This window comes from Schistocerca americana, chromosome 1 (genome assembly GCF_021461395.2).
Source record: "Schistocerca americana isolate TAMUIC-IGC-003095 chromosome 1, iqSchAmer2.1, whole genome shotgun sequence".
NCBI lineage: Eukaryota > Metazoa > Arthropoda > Insecta > Orthoptera > Acrididae > Schistocerca > Schistocerca americana.
In genome coordinates, this window is record NC_060119.1 from 1,179,543,927 (window position 1) to 1,179,567,604 (window position 23,678).

The window sequence follows — 23,678 nt, forward strand, 5'->3', positions numbered from 1 at the left end:
ATGACAACTGAAGTAAGACTTGATCCAGCATTTACCACTCTCAAGCACTACTGACTATGGTCCGCCCCCTCCCCCCCCAATCTTTATGTATTCTGTGCTTCATGGAAATGCTTGTGGAATATGCACCTTCGTTTAAATATTTAACTTTGCTGGGGACTTAACCCTGCCTCCCTTCCCCACTCATACCCCCTACCCCACCCCCTCCCCACCTTCCACGTCCCCATGTGCCTATTGAGCACTCTTATCACAGAGCCAAACTTCTTGTCGAAAGATCTATTTCATTTTAGTGTATTAAATGTGGTCAGAAAATTTCAGAGTTGGTTTCCTCAAGAATGTTTGAGATTTGTGTCAAAACTGTTTTGTGGGAGTGATATTTGAATGCTGAGCATAAATATTTTAAAAAATTATAAAAATCCAATTGCCATGTGGTCGTCTTTTGAGTAACTGGTGCAGCTGTTAAGGCATTTGTGTCATATCTGAAACACAGTTTGAATCCGTGTCTTGCCATACTTATTCGATTACTGTGTGTGATATATATTTGTTCTTATTAATCTGTATTATATACAAAACAGTATATTGTTTTGACCACATTCTTCCTGTGGACATAAATGTTATCAGTCAGTGCTTACATACATTAATTTATTGGCTGTACTGGTTTTGACACTCTGGTCCTACCACAGGGCTCCTGAAGTAGACTTGAGGAGTTGCTCACTTTTCCTACTAAGTTCTGATACAGACATTGGCTAAGTGGTATCATCAGCTATGGAAAAAGACTATAGCCAATAAACAAAATTTATAAGAGCATTGGCTGTCAACGTTTACATTCAGAGCTAATGAGCTCATGGCCCCTGTATGACAACAACATGGCAGCTGTGAAAAATTATCCTATAATGGCAAAAACATTTGACAGTCGGCAACAGAAACCAAAACATTGCATTAAAACAAGCGTTCGGTTCACAGTGCTGTCGAATGTGGAAAAAAAACGCAAATTGGCATTCATAAGAAGAAGAACAACACATAAAATGCAACAGGAGCGTAATATGTAAGAAATTGTCCACGCAACCTGCCACTGATGATGCCTTGCAGAAAATAAAGGCGAAATGTGTATGGCACTAAAATTGTGTTTTATTCAGTTGCTGTCAGACGGTCCATAAGTAAAAATTATCAATATACAGTAATATTGCATGCAACTGAGGAAGACAGGACTACAAAAAGTTGAAGATATCCTATAATGTTTTGAGAAAACACATTATGTGGTTACACCATTTAAAGCTACACATGATCATCTTCATCTATACTTATCTGCCTCCTCTACGAATGAGTAGGTATGGAAAAGCTTCAGGCGATTTATTTGCTTGGAATGTAAATTGTATGTTTTTTTTTTTTTTTTGTTTTTTTTTTTTTTTTTTTTTTTTTTTTTTTTTTTTTTTTTTTTTTTTTCCATATTGATTATTGATATAAATATAGCAGTTTAAAAAAATGTTAATTCAATATTTTCATCAACAGGCTTCAAGCAGAAAATGATAATTTAGTGGGCAAACACACAGCCCACTCAGAACAACTTCAGAATGAAATAATCAATCTGCCTGATAAAGTTGAAGTAAGTTACTTGCTAGCAGTTGTTTGTCATAGATTTAAAAACTCTTGTTGTATTTTACAATGGCAGAACATCATTTGCATATTTTTTCCAGTTTTATTGATATTTGTAAAACAAAAGTACTTCCTGTAGACCAGGCAGTAAGAGTGAAAATATGGTTTTCTTCACTATCTTTGCAACATGTCGTAAAACTTTGCAAATATAACTGTAAAACTAACGTGGGATAGTTCTTAAATTCGGGTGTCAGACATTTAAATAATAATAATAATAATAATAATAATAATAATAATAATAATGTGTTTCAAATAAAACTTTTTTAATTTTGAAAGTCCACACCACAAGAGATGACAATGTACCTTCACAACAAAAAAATTGTAAAAGTAGTTAGTGAAAGTGCTGTGTGCTAATATCTACCACATATTTGTAGAAGAACATAAAGAATGAAGTAGGGAACAAAAAAATCTTGACTATTGGAGATGCTGTAGAATAAAGCAAAATGTTTCTTGTCTTAAGAAGACTTTTATCACAGTTGTAAAATATGTTATAACTGGGGACAGAAAAAAATAGTTTTGTTTTATTGTCACATTCATTGTTATTTTTTACCACATTTGGTATTTTTTTTTTACCACATTCAGTGCTATTTTTTGAAACATCTAGTATTATTTTTTGCTATATTCATTTTTGTTTTTGCAAATTAGCTAATACCTTTGCCAAATAAGTTTGGTGTATTTATTTCTCAAATTCTGTCATTTTTGCCTCAGTTGGTATCATTTTCAGCCAAAGTAAGTGATGTTTTTGGCAAGTACTGTGTAATTTTGTTGCCTAGGTAGGTGTTATAGTCTGACAGATTTGGTGTTATTGTCTGCCATATTTGTCGCTATTTTTTACCAAATTTGGTGTCATCCCCCCACCCTCCCTCCCAACTGAATTGTGTGTCTCTTTTTTGCCATGTTTGGTGCTTTTTAACCAAATTCAATGTTGTTTTTTGCCGTATTTGGTGTTATTTATTTTGCCAATTTTAGAGTCTGTTCAGTTCACTTTTTTAATTTAATTTTATTTTTTTAATCAAATTTGAGGTCAATATTTGGCAAATTTCCCACATCTTTTGTCAAATTCTGGGCTATTTTTGCTAATATTGGTGCTATTTATGTCATGACATCGAAGTTGCTTGCGCAGAAAATTAATTGACAGTTAAGATTATAAACGAACGTCAGCCTTGAGAGGATAAGAAGCAAAAATGCAGTTTTAATACCCAATAACTGTCAGTTACAAGAAGTAGTGAACTACTGTCTTCAGATTTATAACTTTTGTATATGGAAAAACTACAGATTTCGTGATGTCTCATAAAAATTGCCAGTTTCGCATCACTTCACTCATATTCAGAACTTTTGCTTTGTTTTTTGCATTACCATTTCTGCAAAATTTTCTTGTCCCTAGCTACAACTTGTAATACAGTGACTGCAGAAATAAAGAAATCATAAACCAAAGAAGGCAACTTCTGGCTTGTCCAGAAAGAAAAATGATGGCAGAGGAGTGAGAGCACTGTTAGAAGATGAGTTAGGTACATAAAAAGCAATGCTATTAAAACCTCATCCATAACCAGGTCTGGACAGTAATATATTGCATGTGATAACTGACTCACAGTCAGTGACATTTTGTCACCATGAACATTTTAGTATGAGCACTGCAATAGCAGAACTAAAAGAAAGTGTTTGAAATGCAACCAGAACCTCAGTGTTGCAAAGGGACAGGATTGTTTCAAACTCTTCCACAATAAGTGAAGCAGTCTGCACTATGCCTTTGTATTTCAGAGTTATAAATTTGTTGTTATCCTTGCATTTTTATGCCATGAAATATGAGTTCTAAACTGTGTAATAATTTACTACCATTTCTATCAGACAAAAGTAAAATAAGAACAATATTTTATTCGTCACTGTTCTTTGTAATATCAAATATGGTGCAGCAGCTGAAATAAAACCTGATCAGCATGATCTGCTAGTGCTTCTCCCGTAAAATTTTTAGTGAGAAAATTTTTTACAATTTTTTTCGTCATCTAATATGCCAAAATATTCAGCAAATTCACCTTAATTCACTGTTGTACTAAACATTTTTAAGGGCGGAATCAGTTATATACAATATATAAGATCCTATGTCACACTTTCATGGGCCACACCCAAAATTAATTCTATTTATGTTAATGACTCTATCTAGGATAGCTTGCTGCATTCTGCCCGTTGAAAAGTGCACAATCCTCTCACAAACCCGGGTAAATTTAGGGTGCAAACCTATTTTCCTTACTTGTAGAGATTCCTGTTCAGATCGAGGTCCTGTTCTCATCTCTAGAGAAGTCCTGTTTAGTAAATGCTTATTACTAATGACGTACCACCCTGTGTCATCAACGTCATTTAGCTCTGTCTCAGGGTGACCATACACCAGTGCAGTATGGTCCAGTTTTATGACATCCAATAATAATTATTAGGAAAGTGGTGGGATATTGTTAATGACTGTAGCCGATACTGAAAGGTTTGGGGTCTAAATGGATAGTTCAGCTTATTCAGTCAGATTGAAGCTCTCAACAGTATTGGTGGTACACAACACAATAATAATAAAAGCCCAAAAGTGTGGAAGCATGTTTAACCGGAGTGTTGAAGTGGACAGATTATCAACAAAGTCAGTCTGTCCCTGCAAATTCACACATTTTGTGTGTCAGTTGACCAGCTAAAACTACACAAGTCCCAACAAATCTCAAAATGGATGCAAAGTTCTTCAAGAAAGGTCGTCAAACAGTCAAAGTTTGGCGCAGCAACTCACTGAATTCTGAAAGTCGCAACTGTGACTAAGTTTTTCTGTGATCAGTTTGATGTACATAGAAAATTTGAGGGTACAATGGGACCTTGATAATCCAATATGCTTGTTGAGCTGTCAATGCCAGATTATCAAATGTCAGACAATGGAAAATCCAGGATGGAATAATGGCAGTATTATGAGAAGGATAGATTGTTACTCACATTATAGTGGAGATGTTGAGTCGCAGATAGGCACAATGAAAAGACTGTCAAACAAGTAAGCTTTCAGCCAAAAAAGCATTCGTCGGAATTGGAACCCCCCCCCCCCACACACACACACACCACGCGAATGCAACTCACACAACAAACATGACAATAGTCTCTGGCCGCTGAGGCTCCATTGGTTTGAAAATATCAGGAACAAGCTAATTAATAAAAATAGTTACCCTGGATTTGGTGCAGTTTAATTAGAACTGCTGTCTTTAGGATACCATACGACACACATCTGACGTCGAGGGTGTGGAATAAGTCAGACTGGAATCTACCACTGATGATTTAGTTGGGGAACATTTCAGATCTACTAACTTGTTTCTTGGATTGAGCTTGTTTTTGACAAAAATTACTTTATATGTTGTGTAAATTTATAAATTTAGAAGTGTTGTATTGTTGGCTATTCCAGTGAACTTCTCAAAAGTGCTTAAGACTTCTGAAGCCTCAGCCCAAGAGATGCAAGTTTTAAGTGTTTCTTCGTCATCACCCTCAGTTTATGGTGCCTCCTGTGGGTTGAGAACAGTTTGTAATGTCAGTCAGTCAGCTCTTCTTTGATAGCTAAATTTCTGTCAGTGTCAATCCTTCGTTAACTTCTCCCGAACGCTCCCAGTTCATTAGTGTTTGCAGAATTTATCACAAATACAATTTCAGAGTGATCAGTTGTTGACACGTCGTCATTTACAATGCTTTCCATCTCGGTTTTTTTGATCGGTGGCTCTGTACATTATTGTATTTTTCACGTGTTTGTTTTTTCTTCTTTTAGGAGAACTTTAATGTGTTTGGAAAACACCTTCACTGTCAGTATAAATTTTTTATATTGCTGTAGTCTATTTGACAGTTGTACAAGTAACTAAATATTGATGCAGTATAATGACTTCATTAAGTAACTGTTAAATAAAACTGCACAGCACTAATGCACTGTAAACATACCATAGGTCTAGTGAATGAAGAGTTGTTGATGGTAGCACATGATTCTGACATTTCTCTAACGCATCCAACTGTACTGCCACGTGCACTTAGCTAAAAATATGGGAAAATTTCTGATTTGTCCTGGACTTCCAGGTTTGCCGGATTATCGAGCGCTGAATTATTTCTGTCTTACTGTATCTCAACCTGCAACTTTGTGAAGTTTTGTAAGTATTACAACTGTACTCACACTAAATTTTTCTAAGTACTGGAAATCAAAGAAAGTGTTGTGTAACTGAAACATTCAGCCACATGCTACCAAGACTACCAGAGAAACTAGTCACACGTAATTGACAATTGCATCATATCCCTGCACCGCTAATACAAGTATGTCACCGCACTGCTGGAACAAGTGTGTTGCATGCTTCCATGCTTGGGCATTATATTGGGTGTGTACATCCTACACGTTAGTAAATAAGCAATTTTGAGCTTTAACCACATAAATTGAAATAATTCTTAAAATGTAACCCATACAGAAAAATTGAAACTATCAGCATATTTGTGATTAGCCTGTATCTCTTGAACCATTGCAACCATTATTAATATTCTTCTGCTTTTGACTTCAAGTGCTTGTAACACTACTGAAAAATATGAGATGTGTTCCAAGTAAGGCCTGAATGAAGCTTCACCCATGCAGTGCTGTCTACCAACTCTTTAGGAAACTTTTGCATTTTTGGTTTGATTCAACAATTGTTTACCAGTCAATGAGAGCAGATCGCAATGGCTGAGACAATCATACATCATGCCAGTTTTGAAGTGTGCTTTGTGATTAGATTTTGCTGGCAAAAGGATCTTCAGCTGCTGAAATCCATCGTCAGTCACGCCTAGTGCAAGAAACTGAAATATTGAGTGATAAACAAGTTCAAAAATGGTGTCAAGAATTTCAAAATGGCTGCACAGATGTTTACAATGAACTGTCAGTGGGCTGGTAGGCACAGTAATTGAACCAGGAACATTGTCAGTCACATGAACCGTAAACTTGATAATCCGAAAATGTCACTTGAGCCTCAATGTACAGGATTGTCACTGAACAACTTGGATATCACAAGTGTGTGCAAGATGGGTTCCAAAAATGGTCATTGATCAGCACAAAGAGCAAATAATGCATAGTGGACGACAGTTTTTGGAGCGGAGTGCTGTAGACAAAATGAAGATGATTTGTTTTCCCCACATTGTAATGGGTTACAAGGTATGGCTATCGTACACAAATGCAGAATCAAAACAACAGGTCATGCATTGGTGCCATTCAAGTTCTTCCAAACCAAAAAAGTTTAAACAATCTCCATTTTTAAACTGAAAAATGATGGCCAGCATTTTTAGGGGTGGAAAAGACGTCTTTCCGATAGATTTCATGGACCATTGGTCAACAAGTACAAGTGTCTTGTACTGTGAAACGCTAATCAGACTGAGATGACCGATCATAAATCGACGCCACAGGAAACTTTCATCTGGCACAATCCTCCTTCACAACAACACACGCCCTCACACTGCTGCTGAAACCAAGGAGAAGATTCAGACTTTTTGTTGGAAACATGCACTTGAAAAAGTGCCTGGGTGGACAATGATTTCATAATGAGGATGAACTGAACACAGGCATTACCAGCTGATACAAGTCAAGGCAGAACTTTTTAATTTTTATTTATTTTTTTAATTTATTTATTATTATTATTATTTTTTATAATGACCAAACAGACCTTAGTTTCGGTAGTTTTGGAATATACCTCATACATATAAATAAATGCTATGAGGTGTGTCAGGAAAGTAATGAGACTAACGATATTGTGAGCGATCTGGCAATGCTGTGTTGTTCTAGTTGTGTAGGCCAGTGTTTTCACCCCTTCCAGATGCTCAGTCCAAGTTTCACCTCCATACTGCCATCACTTAATTTTTGAGAGTGCCATCAGTGAATTTGTGTTTTTGTTGTGTGTTGCGAAAAAGGAACAGTGGAATTTAGAGCAATGGCCATTACGTTTTGTGTTAAATTTGGGGAATCCTTGAGTGAGTGTGACATTTCTAAAGTTTGAAACATTCCTATGGGAAACATTCCTTTGAGGATAAATTTCTCCCTGGAACAAATCCTGCTGACAAGTGTTTTACAGAGATGTCCTTGAAAGAAAAAGGGTGAACTGAGTGAGACCAGGCATCACAGACAAGTGGATGCTGCATTATGACGATGCCCCATGTCACATGACCATTTCCGTCATGAAATTTTTTACCTTGAAAGGCATTCCTGGTGGTCCATAGCCCTCCTGTTCACCTGATATGAGTCCTTGTGACTTTCTTTTCTTATTGAAATCGAAAAAGTCTTAAAAGTACATCAATTTGGGATTCTGGAGAACATATAAAAGAATGTGACTGACATTTTAAATGTCATACCAGTTAAGCCTTTCAGCACTGCTGCCAAGACTGGGAATGACAACTCCACCAGTGCACAGCTGCCAAAGGGGACAATATCGTTGTTTGAAAAAAATAAAAACTTTGGTAGATGAAAAGTCAGTCTCATTGCTTTTCTCACACACCTCGTATAAGGTCATTTTACAGTATAACAAGCATAGGCTAATGCATTTGCTTGTTCGGATAAGATGTAATTAGTGTATTATATTTTATTGATGGATTTTAATTAATCATGACTGGTGTCTGGAGTAAAACAATTAAATTAAATTACATGGTATAATTAAATATTGCTTGCTCATCTAGATCTAGTGGTTTGTTTTGGGGTGAAATTAATTTGCAATATGAATGTAACATGACTGGTTCCACATCATGATGATTTATCGTACAAAATGATCCATGGAACATGGAACTAACTAACTAATTAATTTTATTTTAGGCACTATTAATTTTCATAATTTGAATGAATTTAGTGATCTTCTATTAACTATAACTAATTGTCTATGCTGTGGTGCTGTTGGGCACCTATTTCATGTGATTCAGGTTAAAATGCTTCACATAACACTGGTTTTGCATATTAAATGAATCTGCTGGTGCATCCACAGTATTCCCGAGTTTGAGTTGCCACAATTTCTGTGGTTTGTTCAGTGGTAGCCATTGGCGCTGTCATGTACCAGCAGAATTTTACCCACTGGCCATCTTGAGTTACATTTAACTCCTGGCTATGGGTGCATTAGCAAGAGGTAGCTCAGAGGGCCCATCCCTCTCGTGTCAAACCCCCCCCCCCTCCCATCTCCATGTTTACATTGCTTTGGCCATGTGCCAGGCATGCAACCCTTCTCTCTCCAGGTTGTAAATGACGCGGGAAAATCCTGAGAATTTCTTAAATCACAGGGCATTTGACTTGTTTAAAACTTATCACTTGAAGGACCAGCCACTTAGAAGAATTTCGAGCCCAGAAGATCAGATATTTACGTCATTATTTTAAATTTACAGGCACATTTGTGTGATGTATCTTAAAGTATAACACATGCAAAAAAAAAAAAAAAAAAAAAAAAAAAGAGAGAGAGAGACCAATATTGCATGTGAAATCTTAGCCTCTCATGTAGCTTATTAATCTTAGAGACCAATATTATATTATGTGAAACTTTATTTTTTCTTGTAGGTACACTAAGTATATTAATGTAAACCATTAACTTTTCCTCTTTGTGTGTTCATGCTACTTAACTGTAATCTTGCTATTGGCTGACTATAACACGTGTCCTATGCTCTGGGAGGTCGACGGTTCAATCCCGCGTCCGGCCATCCTGATTTAGGTTTTCCGTGATTTCCCTAAATCGCTCGAGGCAAACGCCAGGATGGTTCCTTTCAATGGGCACGGCCGACTTCCTTCCCCGTCCTTCCCTAATCCGATGAGACCGATGACCTCGCTGTCTGGTCTCCTTCCCCAACACAACCAACCATCCTATGCTCTGAATATCTGCTGCCATCGGCTGGCGAGATCACGTGGCATGAGAAGTGATAGGCTTACAGAAGGGCATCGCAATCGCGAATTCAACACCCCGGAACCTGACATGCTGTGTTTGGTGGAATTTGAATTTATACTTTTGTAATACAAAAATATGCAGTGTATATGTTGCTGCACATCAAAGGTCTTTCTAAAACTTCTCTCCTTTTTTTTGCATCGAAGGTCTTTTCAAAGCTTCTCTCTTCCCCCTCCCCCTCCCCCTGAAGTGCCAGTGATGGGAAGTTCTCCGTCAGCATATAAAACGTGAATCATTCAAAAGATAGATAAGTTTTGCAGTTCTGAGGGAAAGTCTGCAGAAAACCTATTGTCACTTAGCACAGAAAAAGTGTATTTTCCCCCAGGACAAAGTACATTTTTTAGCTGGGATATCCGGGAAAAATTCGGGATTTTTTTTCCTTGTCTGCGTATACACCTCTCTCTCTCTCTCTCTCTCTCTCTCTCTCTCTCTCTCTCTCTCTCTCTCTCTCACTTAAGTGTCTCACAGTGTTGTGTGAGGGCTTGTCACATTCCATACTATTGAAGTGTCTCCAAAGACTCCTGCAAAATGATTTTTATTAATAGAATTATTTGCCAATAACAGAATTATGGGCCAATTCAGGTGATCACCACCACTATTGTTTCCTCTTATCCGGTTCCTCCCATTAATACCTTGGAGCTTTCATCATCTCATAAATTTTCCTTTTTAATACCTAGATTGGTTTAAGGCAACTTTATCAATTTTACTTACTCTTCAATAGCGTTGTCTTACATTACGCGTGTTCGTGTTAGGATTGTTAACTACCTTTTCCTTGTGTATTCTTAAATCATTAGTCCATACTACAACTATCTATTACCTGCTCTGCAAATCTCCACAAGCCAGGTAACAATGATCCCTCATTGTCTGCAACATTTCAGATAAAATAATGGGAAAGACATGTTTAACCCCAAATTAGTGATCGCTGGCAGTAAATTTGTTGTCATCAGTAAACTTGGATTATTTATGAAGAATGTTGGTTTTCTATTTTAAATTTCTGCTATCATTGTTACAGGATCTTCAGGAACTCCTGCTAAAATTCCGTGAGGAACTCATTTCAGCTAAAGTAGCAAAGGAGGCAATAGAAGCCAAGGAAAATGTTCTCCGTTGTGAGATACAGTTGTTGCAGGAGGAACAAGGAAGACGAGAAGATGTTGAGAACACATTGAAACAAGACCTAGGTGACATGAGGTATACAATGTGTGGCCACTTTTCTTTTCATATTAAAGCTACATATTTTATGTGCTGATTTATTTGCAAGATGATGGTGTGCTTGTGTGTGAGCACGTGGACACATGTGTTTGCGTGTGGAATATTACAGCTGGTTGATATGCACCTAACCACTTGATTTCTAACTTCTCTCCTATGCTTAATAAATTAAAGGGTATTTTTAGCAAACAATGTACTTTATTCATTTTAAAATCACTGTAAGAATACTAGAGTTTCAAACGCGCAGCTCCAGAATACGGAAACTGATGCGAGTTAAAACTCGGGCTATGTGCTAGGCTCTACCAAGGCCATGGTGAGATAGACCCCCATCAAGACCACAGGTGCAGAGGGGGTGCAAAAACTGCCTAGGTTTTATTTTTATTTAATTAATGAAGGGTGCAATGAGAAGACAATTTAAGAATTACCCAGGAGAGGCTTGTGAGTTCTGTTGCCGCATGTGTTCCTATCTTTTGCCTGCAAGAAGAAGGGGTGAGGAGAGTGAGGCACATAGCCTTGGCAATTCTGGCAGGGGCACATGACCACAGTGGTATTGCTCTGGCTATGGGCCCAAACTCTCTGGTCCTAAACATTGTGTAGATCTGCAGACAGTTGGGCAAGGAAGGGAGAGAGGCAACAGGACTCACTGGGGTGCAGGGAAATGTCTGTCCAGGGAGCCTGTGAGAGCTGGCCCTAAGCTATGTTTTGTTAAGGGGCAAGATGGAGACAGGGAAACAGCTTGGTCATGTCACTGTGATTGCAGCTCCAGGAGCTAAGGGCGTGGAGGAAGCAAGGGGCACCTGACACTTGCCCCTCAGTGCTGGGTGGAGAAAGGAAATCACATTTGTCACTGTGGAAGCATACGCTGATATGAGGGGTGAGAGATGGGTAGTGGCAGGGCTAGGCCTGGCTTCTGGCAGCTTAAAGTAACACTGTCTCTTTGCAGTGGAAACAGGTCTGATTACCTATGGTCTGTCACTCTTACTACATCGAAATCATGTCATAGTCAAACTGTTTGATATAATACTGAAAAAATACACGGCATAAAAATATATTTGAAAATTTTTGGTGGGACCAGGGTCCTCTCGCCCTTACAAATGCAGCACCTCTGTGCCTGGGATTATTTGTTAACTGTAGGAAGCAAAGTAAGCTTCAGAATTTCAAATGAGTTGAGGGTACAAAATTAGTGCAATTGAACATGTGTCTCAAACCATCATTTGTTGAGTAATATGTATTTTATATTGCACTGATTTGATAATATAGTTTATAAAAGTGTTCCTGATATTGGTTAGACAGAACTTGATATAAAATACAAAATTTTTGTAGGATTATGTTTGTACTTTAAATTTATTGTTTAGATGGTAGAGAGGAGGATAAATATTTTGCTCAGACTCTTCAGTTTTATAAATATTCCGTTTACCATTCTAAAACTTAAAAATGTTAAAGTGTATACATAACTAAGTTTCTGTTTGTAATTTATTATAAAGAATTATATTTGCCTGTTTTCAGCACTGGGTGTTCAGTAAATTGTCTCTAGGTAACCAGTTTTACCTGGGATTTAAAATTTTATGGTTGATAAGTTGGGTGAGGGAGGTCAAGGAACAGACATATTTATGGGGATTGTATTTGGGATGTTGCATCAAAGACAGTGTATTAGCTATCCCCTGCAGTGACATGCAAAATAAGACCAAATTCAGACTGCTGCCAGATTCAGGAACACTTTGGTATTCAGAGTACATATTCACTGAAGAGCCAAAGAAACTGGTACACCTGCCTAATATCGTGTAGGGCCCCCACAAGAATGCAGAAGTGCCATAGCATGACTTGGAATGGACTCGATTAATGTCTGAAGTAGTGCTGGTGGAAATTGACACAATGAACGCTGCGGGCTGGCCATAAATGTGTAAGAGTATGAGAGGGTGGTGATTTCTTCTGAACAGCACATTGCAAGGCATCCCAGATTTGCTCAATACTGTTCATGTTTTGGGATTTAGGTGTCCAGCAGAAGTGTTTAAACTCAGAAGACTGTTCCTAGAAACACTCTGTAACAATTCTGAATGTGTGGGGTGTCACATTGTCCTGCTGGATGGCACAAGTACATTGAAATGAGCGATGGACATGAATGGATGCAGATGATCAGACAGGATGCTTACATACGTGTCACCTGTCAGAGTAGTATCTAGACGTATTAGGGGTCCCATATCAAACACCAATTGCACACGCCCCACACCAGTACAGAACCTCTACCAGCTTGAACAGTCCCCTGCTGACAAGCAGGGTTTGTGGATTAATGAGGTTGTCTCCATTCCTGACACGTCCATCTGTTCGATACCAGGCAACTTGTTTCCAGTCATCAACAGTCCAGTCCAGTCTCTCAGCTACCCATGACAGAATGTTTACAAAGAGCAACAAAGAACGCCCTCTGTATCAAGATTGATCGTGGCAACAGGGGCAACAGTATTGGTGTATCTTCGTCTTCTCTGCATCAGGGGAAATCACAACATTGGTTACCCCACTGACACTGCGTGATGCTCCAGACGTTGTTACACTGTCTGTGTGGATCTATGTTTGGCTGCAAATGAGCCTATTTTGTGACTCAGGATAAATGATGTAACTGGCATTGAGTGTGGCTCTGTAGAACCCATCACTTTCCTGTTCAAAAGACAGTCATTAGGCTTGTAAAATTAACTTCCAAAACTTACTGGAATTCTGATTTAATCACTCAAAGAGGCTTCTGATATGAATAATTTGAATTTGCGCCAATTTCTGTGTGGAGCTCCAGCGGTGATGATAAGAAAATAAAGATTTCAGCCTTTTCCAGTTTTTTATTTATTTTATTTTATAATACCAAAAATGTTGAGCAATAAATTCCATATTGCGTGAGTTCTAAAACTTTGCTATTTGGTTAATTTCTCCTGTAGGAAAGTTATGTCAAAAAACGGAAATCTTTCACACTTTTCAAAAAACAACCGTTTTGTCACTATAAAACACACAGCATCTGAAAATTGGCCAGTGTTACACAAAATTTTATAGGAGAATAGTTGCAGAGCAACAAATTGTGTCTTCAGAAAGACAGTGACTAGAAACCTAGCTCGTAAATAAATATTTCCATTAGTCAGTTATATGGAAATCACATTACTAATGACCAACATGAACTTTCTGCTTTAAATTCAATGAATTTTTGAGTATTCAGTTTTTTATTTTTGTTATTGGTACATAATCCCTAATCTACTTGTTATCATAACAGTAGTTTTGAAAACTATGAAATTAGCAGAATAATGTTATTTAAGTACAAAAAAATTGTTTACAAGGGTATTAGTGAAAAGAAAAATGTTTGGTTTATTAATTGTTGATTTATGATTAAAGAAACTTAAATCATTTAACAGTAAATTGAGTTACATATGTTTATACAAATTAGTGTTACAGTAATACAATGTTACTTCTTTACATGCTTGGAGAATGCGGCTCCTAATGATATTAACTCTGGTTCTTCTGTTTTAATATTCTCAGTGGGATCTCTTCTTCCTTCCATTATTTCACTATCTATATCACATTCATCAATTGGAATGTCAGTTGCAACATTGGTACAGGATTGGCTTTTTCATAGTTTGCAAATGATGGAATACTTAATGTTGTTTTTCTTCTCAGAACAATCTCCATGGCATCCTATGTCGCATGTGCACACCTAAATGATTTTCAACAGATGCACAGTTGCTGCTTCTTTAATAGTGGGAACTGGCAAGAGGCTGAAATTTGAAACCTTCCAGCCCTATTGCAGTGAATTTGGTGGATAGTTTTTCCTATTTTGTACCTGCAAATATGTCCTCAGGTAATGCTGTCAAGGAGCTGCTTCTAGAGGAGGCAAAGAGGCAAGGTTGAATGATTTATTTGGTGTACGTTTTTCAACAGTTTGATACTGAGGCACATTTAATGGCTTTGTTTCATCTTTGCAGTACCATGCTGCTATGAACTTCTGCCCAGCCTCATTGGTCTCATCATCAGTAGCACCAGAATTGCTGAATAACTCGGCTGCTTTCTGTAGGTGGTTGTTCGTCTGCAGTGCCTTGAGAAGTTTGTTTTCCATTACACACAAAAAAAAAAAAAAGGGGGGGGGGGGCAAAAGTCGTGTTGCACCCACTGAAGGCATGTAGGAACATAATGCTATTCAATACTTGAGACAACTTGAACTTTAGATGGCTGTAGACTACATTGCCATGTCTGCCTTTGCCTGGCTTCAGTAGAAAAAAGTTGGAGGACAGTAGAGTTGAAGTAGTCATAATCACAAGAAGGTTGGTGTCCTCCCAAACGGCAACAACACAGCGTGCTGAGTAATGTCAACAGCAGTAGCTACAATTAGAGTATTCACATCCTCAGCAGCTTGCTTAATGTTGAAGTGCTCATGCACACACAACAGCCAACTCCAGCATCTTGGGCTAAAATACAACGTCACATGGGATGCAGGCAGCAATCTGGAAGGCGTGGGAAACAGGAAAGGATAGTAGTGTATGATTGGGGAGATAGTTGAATGCTGTCTAGTGGAATGTGCAGGCACTGGACTGCCAACAGGTGCAGTGTGAAAAGGTTGTGGGGCAAGGTGGTGTGTGAATGGGGGGTGGGGGGGGGGGGGGGACTGAGAGGAGCCAGGGAAAGACAGGTGGATGGGTTGGCAGAGGGCTACAAATTAACAGGGTGGGAGATGGGAATGGGGAGGAGATGATAGGATAGAGGGGGTGGAAGCTGTTGGGTTGATAGTATATTACCCTAGGTTGAGGCCAGGATAATTAAGGGAGCAAAGAATGTGTTGTAAAGACACATTACCCTAGGTTGAGGCCGGGATAATTAAGGGAGCAAAGAATGTGTTGTAAAGATAACTCCCACCTGTGCAGTTCAGAAAAGCTGGTGGTGGAGGGAAGGATCCAGATGACTCGACTAGTGAAGCAGCCATTGAAATCAAAGTGTGTTATGTTCAGCTGCATGTTGTGCCATTGGATGGTCTACTTTGCTCTTAGCCGCAGTTTGGCCATGGTAATTGATTACCTATTATGCCCTGTATTGAGGGATATCCTACCTGATATACTTCCCATCCCTCCTAAAGTGGTGTTCTGTCAGCCACCCAACTTCAGCAATATTGTAATCCATCACTAAACCAGTCCCAATCCCAACCCCTTGCCACAAGGACCATATACCTGTGGAAGACCCAGGTGCAAAATCTGCCCAGTCCAACCACCCAGCACTTCCTATTCCAATCCGGTCACAGGTTTATCCTACCCCATCAGGGACCAGGCCAACTATGAAAGCAGCCATGTCATTAACATTTCTGCTGCAATCGCTGCATAGCTTTTCATATTGGTATGAATACTAACCGGCTGACCACCAGGATGAAAGACAAAAGATTATTCTGTGGCACAACATGCAGCTGAACATAAAACACTTGATTTCAGTGGCTGCTTCACTAGCCAAACCGTCTGGATACTTTCCTCCAGAACAAGCTTTTCCGAACTGCGCAGATGGAAGTTATCCTTACAACACATACTCCTCATCCTTAATTATCCCAGCTTCAACCTTCAATAACATACTGTCCCCACACCCTCCACCCAACAGTTTCCACCCCTTCTGTCCTGTCCTGTCCTGTCCTGTCCTGTCCTGTCCTGCCATCTTCCCTTCATTCTCACCTTCCACCGTGTATATTTGCGCCTTCTGCCGACCCATCCACCCGTTTTTCCCGCATCCTCTTGTTTTTTGCTCCTTTTTCCCCCCACCTCCTTGCCTCTCAACCTCCTGATGCTGTGTCTGTTGGCAGTGTAGTCCCTGCACATTCCACCAGACAACATTCATCTCTCTCCCCAATTGTACGCTACTATCCCCACACCTTCCAGATTGCTGCCTGCATCCCATGTGGTGTTGCATTCTGGCCCGAGATAATGGAGTTGTCGTGTGTGTGTGTGTGTGTGTGTGTGTGTGTGTGTGTGTGTGTGTGTGTGTGTGTGTGTGTGTTTTACTGGCAAAGGCTGTGGCCAAAAGCTACATGGGAGTGTCTTTTAATCGTGCATGTCTGCAACTTGATGTGACTTCTTTATGGTAAGTAGCAATCTATCTTTTCCTCCATTGTTGATATTCCTATACGGAGTTTCCGTTGTTTGATTCTGTTTCTTCTTTGATATTTCACAGTTTGATGCTCTACAACCATTTAAAATTTTGCATCAATTCCATCATTTCTCAGATACTGCATATGTTTAAGCAATGAAACAGGTTTTATGAAACATGGGAAAAATTGCTGTTTTCTGGCATGTCTTTTCTGTATGAAAAGTTGATCAAATAGTAGAGTTCGTGTACCCAATCAATGCAGAACTTAATGCCCCACATTTCTGGTAACCTTAGATTTTTTGTAGGTAAAAGCTTAGTTTGGTGAAGGGGGAAGTCTGAAATTTGTGTGTGTGGGGCGGGGGGGAGGGGGGGGTCCTTTTTTTCTCCTCCAGAGATGAAGCTCCACTCAGAAAACAGGACAAATTCAGATTATTCATATCAGAGACCTGCTTGAATCATAAAAACAGTTTCCAGAGTTCCACTAATTTTTGGAGGACAGAACACCGGTTTTCTTGGCCTATCATGGGATCCTGACAAATGCCTCAGAAGGGCACAGGCAGATGCTGTCAAACTTTGATACATACTGGTAGCTGTGTCTCCTTCCTTTCATCTTCTATTTCTTCTTCTTCTTCTTCTTCTTCTCCTCTCTCTCTCTCTCTCTCTCTCTCTCTCTCTCTCTCTCTCTCTCTGTCTCCTGATTGGTTTGATGCAGCCTGCTACGAATTCCTCTCCTGTGCCATCCAATCTTCCAATCTCTGCCTTCCTGTACACTTTTTACCCTCTACAGCTCCCTCTAGTACCATCAAAGCTATTCCCTGATGTCTTAACAGATGTCATATCACCCTGTCCCTTCTTCTTGTCATTGTTTTCCATATTTTCCTTTCCTTGCCCATTCTGCGGAGGACCTCCTCATTCTTACTTCATCAGTCCACCTAATTTTCAACATTCTTCTACATTTATACTCCTCCAGCCACCCACCGGTGTTTCAGTTTTCACAGTCCTTGTTTCACTACCATACGGTGCTGTGCTCCAAATGTACATTCTGAGCAATTTCTTCCTCAAATTGATGCCTACGTTAGATACTAGTAAACTTCTTTTGACCAGGAATGTCCTTTTTGCCAGACAAAGTCTGCTTTTTTTGCCCTCCTTTCTCTGTGTCTCATGGGTTATTTTGCTGCGTAGATAGCAGAAGTCCTTAACTTCAGCTACTTCGCAATCACCTATGTTGATGGTAAGTTTCTTGTTCTTTTCATTTCTCCTACTTCTCATTACTTCATTTGTTCTTTATTTCCCCATCCGTATTCTGTACTCATTGGACTGTTTGTTCCAGTCAACAGATCGTGTAATTTTTCTGCATTTTCAATAAGGATAGCAATGCCATCAGTGGATCTTATCACTGATATCCTTTCAAGTTGAATTTTAATCCCACTCTTGAACCCTTTGTCATTGCTTCTTTGATGTAAAATTTAGTAGCAATGGTGAAAGACTACATCCCTGTCATACACATTTTTTAATCTCAGCACTTTGTTCTTCTCTTCCAGTGTTATTGTTTGCTGTTGGTTCGTGTACATATTGTTTATCACCCATCTTTCGTTATAGCTTACCCTTATTTTTCTTAAGAGTTTGAACATCTTGTACCATTTTACATTGTTGACTGCTTTTCCAGGTCGACAAATCCTACGAACTTTCTTGATTTTGCTTCAGTCTTGCTTCCATTATCAACTGTAACGTTAGAACTGCCTCTCTGGTGCCTGGGCATACCTTTCCTAAAGCCAAACTGACAGTCACATAAGAGATCTTCAGTTTTCTTTCCCATTCTTCTGTGTATTATTCTTGTCATCAACTTGGCATGAGCTGTGTTATGATTCTTGCACTTGTCGGCCCTTGCAATTCTTGGAATTGTATTAATAATGTTTTTTCAGAAAGTCTGATGATAATTGGGAGGCTCATACATTCTAAAAACCAAAGTGAGTAGTTGTTTTGTTAATTTTTCCCCTATGATTTTAGAAATTCTGGTGGAAAGTTGTCTATCCCTTCTGCCTTATTAAGTCTTAAGTCTTCCAAAGCTCTTTTAAATTTTGGTCCTAATACAGGATCCCCCCTATCTTTTCCCTATTGACTCCTGTTTCTTTTTCCATCACATTATTAGACAAGTACTCCTCTTCTTAGAGGCCTTCAGTGTTCTCATTCCAGCCATCCACTCTCTGCTCTGCATTTAACAGAGAATGCCCATTGCACTCTTAATGTTACACAGTTGTTTTTAATTTCACCAAAGTTCATATTAATTTTTCTGTATGCCGAGTCCTCCTTCTGACAATCATTTCTTTTTCGGGTTCTTCACATATTTTGTGCAGCCATTTCAACTTAGCTTCCCTGCACATCTTATTTATTTCGTTCCAGAGGACTTGTATTTCTGAATTTCCCTGTACATTTTTGTGCTTCCTTCTTTTGTTGATCAGCCATGATTTCCTTGCAGTTAGCTTCCTTTTTCGTAAGCTTTTTCTTTCTAACTTCCATTAATCCCATTTTTAGAGATGTCCCTTCTTCAGCTGAATTGCCTACTGAGCTATTCATTATTGCAGAATCTATAACATCAGAGAATTTCACGCATACATCTTCATTCCATAGTATTTCCGCCTTCCACTGCTTCGCACATTGAATCGTCCTGACTAGTCTATTAAAGTTCACACTACTCTTCATCATTACTAAATTATGCTCTGTGTTGGATATCTGCTCCTGGGTACATCTTACAATCCAATATATGATTTTGGAATATCTATCTGACCATGATGTTATCTAATTGGAATCTTTGGATATCTCCTCATGTGATTCTTGAAGGAAGTATTCACGATTACTAACTGAAATTTATTGCAGAACTCTCATGTTAACACTTGATGCCCACACTCCTCTTGTGATCCAGACACTCAGCATATCAGCTCTGTCTTCAGTTTACCATATAAATCTTGTATAGGAGGTGTTGTGATTAGGTCTTCAACTTTGTCTTAAAGTGCCCACGGAGTTTTGTATTTTAGTAGGTTAAAAATTCTGTGGTCAGTCACAACAGTTTGCACTACTTCTTCTAGTATATGAAGGCTTAATCATGTTGGGATCACCACTGTCAGAGCGGCTATGGCAACAGCTGTCGAAACTACTTACATGGATGTGTTCAGGTAAATCAGCCTTGATAGCACACAAATTATCAGCACTTCTGTAACTGTAAACAACAAACATTTACTAACAAATACATGTGAAAATTAAGCAAGACATTGAGGCTTATAAAATGCAATAAATTAATGCTAGGCATGATGTGTGCCTTTTAACAAAGAAGTTATCACTCTCTACTCCTCATGGAGAGTTGATAACTAAATAACTGCCAACATCAAACAAATATGGCTTCTGGTGGCTGGTCTGTGAACTCATTCATGGTTATGGAACACAGTAGGCGACGGTCTTATTCACCACAAAATAGTTATAACCATAGATGTAATGGAATTGAAATATTTATTTGGAACATGTAGTCATTAATGGAGTTAAATTTCAAAGTTTAAATTCATCATAAATGTGAAACCATATTTGTTCCAGAAAAAAATTGGAGCATTATGAAAAAGAAAGACAACATAATCATGAAAAACAAGGGAAACTGGAAACTGCTTTGACTGGAAGCCAGCGTATGGTGACAGATCTGAAGAAAAAAGTGGCAGAATTGGAAAAAGATAAGGTTGTTATAAATACTAACAAATTTTAGTGTATTGTCTCCATTTATGAAATATGAGGAGTTAATGTTGCTGTACAGTAGACTTGGTGTAATAAGTGCAATGATTTATTCACATGGTATATTACAAATTTTTGCCTGTTATGATGCTTACGATGTGTGTGTTGTTATCTTAATATTTTCCTAGGTGAAACTTTGTCAGATATTGGTGAGTTTGGTGCTCATGTTGAGTAGGTTTCATATTTCTTGTGTAGCTCATTATAGAATATATGAATGTTAAGCTCAACTATGGTACTTTCCTTGCATAATTCCGTCATGAAGCTGAATTGACTAAATCATTTCTGTAAGAAAGTGAAATGACATTCTGTCAGATATGTATTCCACTTACACTTTCCAGGTAAAATCTGTCTTCTAACTTTCAGAAATAGATGTATCTTCATCCTGCAAAAGAATAAAGGAAGCTATCTCAAAATTTTGTAGAGGGGGGAGGGGAATGTTCAAAGCAACAAGACTGTCTGGTGCAGCTGAGATTAGAGCTACTTGATTTTGTTAAGTGTGCTTCTAAAAATGATCCACTCTCTGTTAACTCGGAACAAAACTCCATTTATTGAAGAGTAAAATAAATATGTCCAATCACTTACATTAGTGAGATGATGTCTTACGTAAGTGTAATGTCACCCTTTACACACTGGGAAGGCTAACAGAGATTAAGTAGTAGAGCTGAAATTGTAACTATGTACAATTACACAGAGAATGAAAGAAAGGCAAACACTGTTGCTGTAGAATCATCTGTGGCAGTGTGTGCAGTTTCACTTGACTGTGTGACGACCATCACATGGCGGATGACAATGATATTTCGCTACAAGACTATATGCAGTTGGGAGATACATCCAATACATTGTGTCTGGGGAGATACTGCAGTATAATATGAGAGGGTAAACTGTAGTGCTCCTATTTGTGCCTCATTTATGTTCATGATTCAGTCTGCAGTTCCCTTATTTTTGACCTCGTGAAAACCACCTTTGGAAATTGTAATCACTTAGTCTTTCAGTAACATTTATTACATGGAATTTTGTCAGTTGTAATCATCATCATAATCATCATCTCCTCTCAGTTTCTTTGGAAATCCTGGATCTTTTATAGTGGTAGTAGTCTTGTTTTTGCCAACATATGGGTATTTGGTTAGATTAGGGAACCTCTAGGCCTACTTATAAAAGCTGGCATTTGTATCGTAAGATTTTGTTTTTAGTCTATGGTTTTATTCATGATTTCTATGCCTATTGTTTCACCTCTTTCTGAGGGAAGCACTGTCAATGATTATGCAGGTATATGTTAATTTCTGTCAAAAACAAATATTTCAGTCACTTTACTGGTATTCCTTTCAAAATTTTTACTAGCTCTAGATGTCCTCCCATAAAAGCATTTGTTTATACAATGCAGCTTAAATGCTTGCAGGGCCTTATTACAAAAAAAATCCTTATCCAAGATCATGAAGCTGACAAAACTGACTTCTGGTTCCTATTTTATTAAATATGCTGATAATGAATTCTTCTTTTGCTTCTTGTTAGAACAGCACCATATTTCACCTTTAATTTTACAAAAAATGTTGAAAATGAATTAAAATTATAAATTACACTAGATTAGAGGAGGTTCAGTTCAGTTTTCATTCCATAGACTCAAAAAAGGAGATGCTTCTCATGGGTGTGGAACATTTCAGAAAGTGTAACACAAAAACATAGAAATTTTTAATATAATACGCACTTCCCTGATCATTTGTCAGGATATTGTCGAGACATGTGAATACATTGCAGTAAACTGGAACTGCTAATACTTACAGGATTAATACACTGTCAGAATGATACATAGTTATCCACTTTTAATTAATTTATCGTACACAAAATACCTAATTTTGACTGTTGTGACCAAGTGCTGTCAAAACTGAAATCTAAGAAACATTTTTACTTACGCTGGTCCAACAGTCCCTGCTAAGACATTCATCCATAGAGTAGGAGGAGTTGCCTATCAAAAAGTCTTTCAGACTCAATTCAAATTGTGCTTTATCTGAAACAAAGTTTTTGATGGTTGCTGGCAATTGATTGAAAATGTGTGTTCCTGACTATTGGACCCCATTTTGAATCAAAGTAATTTGACTTAAGGTCTTATGTAGAGTGTTCTTATTCCTAGTATTGATACTATGTATTGAGCTATTGATTGGAAATAGAGACATATTATTTGTAAGAAATTTTTTAAGGAATAAATATACTGAGAAGTAGTGGTTATAATACCCAGTTCCTTGAACAGGTTTCTACATGATGATCTTGAATTTGCACCACACGAGTCTTATTAAATGCTCCTGCACTCTAAAAACTTTTTCTTGGCTTTATTAGTTATCCCAGGCTGTGATCCCATATGACGTAATAGAATGAAAGTAAGTAAAGTATGCAAGGCTTTTTTTATATTTATATCTCCTACATCTAACATCATTTGCATTACAAATACAGACTTGTTTAGGTGCTTTAGCAATTCTGTGGTATGCCTTCCCCAACTGAATTTATTATCGAGTTGTAATCCCAGAAATTTAACACTGTCAACCTCTTCGATCTGCATGTCTTTGTATGTTATACACAAGCTGGAAGGAAATCTCTTACAGGTTATGAACTGCATATAGTAGGTCTTTTCAAAGTTTAATGACGGTGAATTAGCTTTCAATCATTTATTAATATTGGTGAAAATTGATTAGCAGCCATTTTGAAGTCTATACTTTACTTTCTACTTATTGCAATATTTTTGCATCATCTGCAGACAAAACAAAATTAGCATCTGGCACTTTAACAGATAAGAGATCATTAATTTAGACAAGAAAAAGCAATGGACCCAAGACAGTACCTTGATGAATACCATATGTGATTAATTTCCAATCAGTCATACAGTCAAAGGCTTTTGACAGGTCACAGAAAATGCCGGTAGCCTCAATTTCTTATCTAATGAACTAAGTACATTCTCACTGTATTTGTAAGTAGCCTTCTCTGTACCAGAACCTGTAAGGTACCCTAACTGTGACTTTGACAATATGTTATTCACAGTCAGATGCTTAAGAAGATGCTTGAACACAACCTTTCCAAATA

General features: G+C 38.0%; 1 protein-coding gene across 2 annotated transcripts in view; it reads left to right on the plus strand.

Annotated features, from left to right (window-relative positions):
• Positions 1 to 23,678, plus strand: part of LOC124619738 (rab GTPase-binding effector protein 1) — a 193,626-nt gene that overhangs the window by 153,480 nt on the left and 16,468 nt on the right. For both annotated transcript variants that reach the window (XM_047146314.1, XM_047146324.1), the window contains exons 11-13: positions 1,507 to 1,600; positions 10,567 to 10,742; positions 20,424 to 20,559. In XM_047146314.1, coding sequence (XP_047002270.1) covers positions 1,507 to 1,600; positions 10,567 to 10,742; positions 20,424 to 20,559 — 406 coding nt within the window. The remainder of the gene's footprint in view (positions 1 to 1,506; positions 1,601 to 10,566; positions 10,743 to 20,423; positions 20,560 to 23,678) is intronic.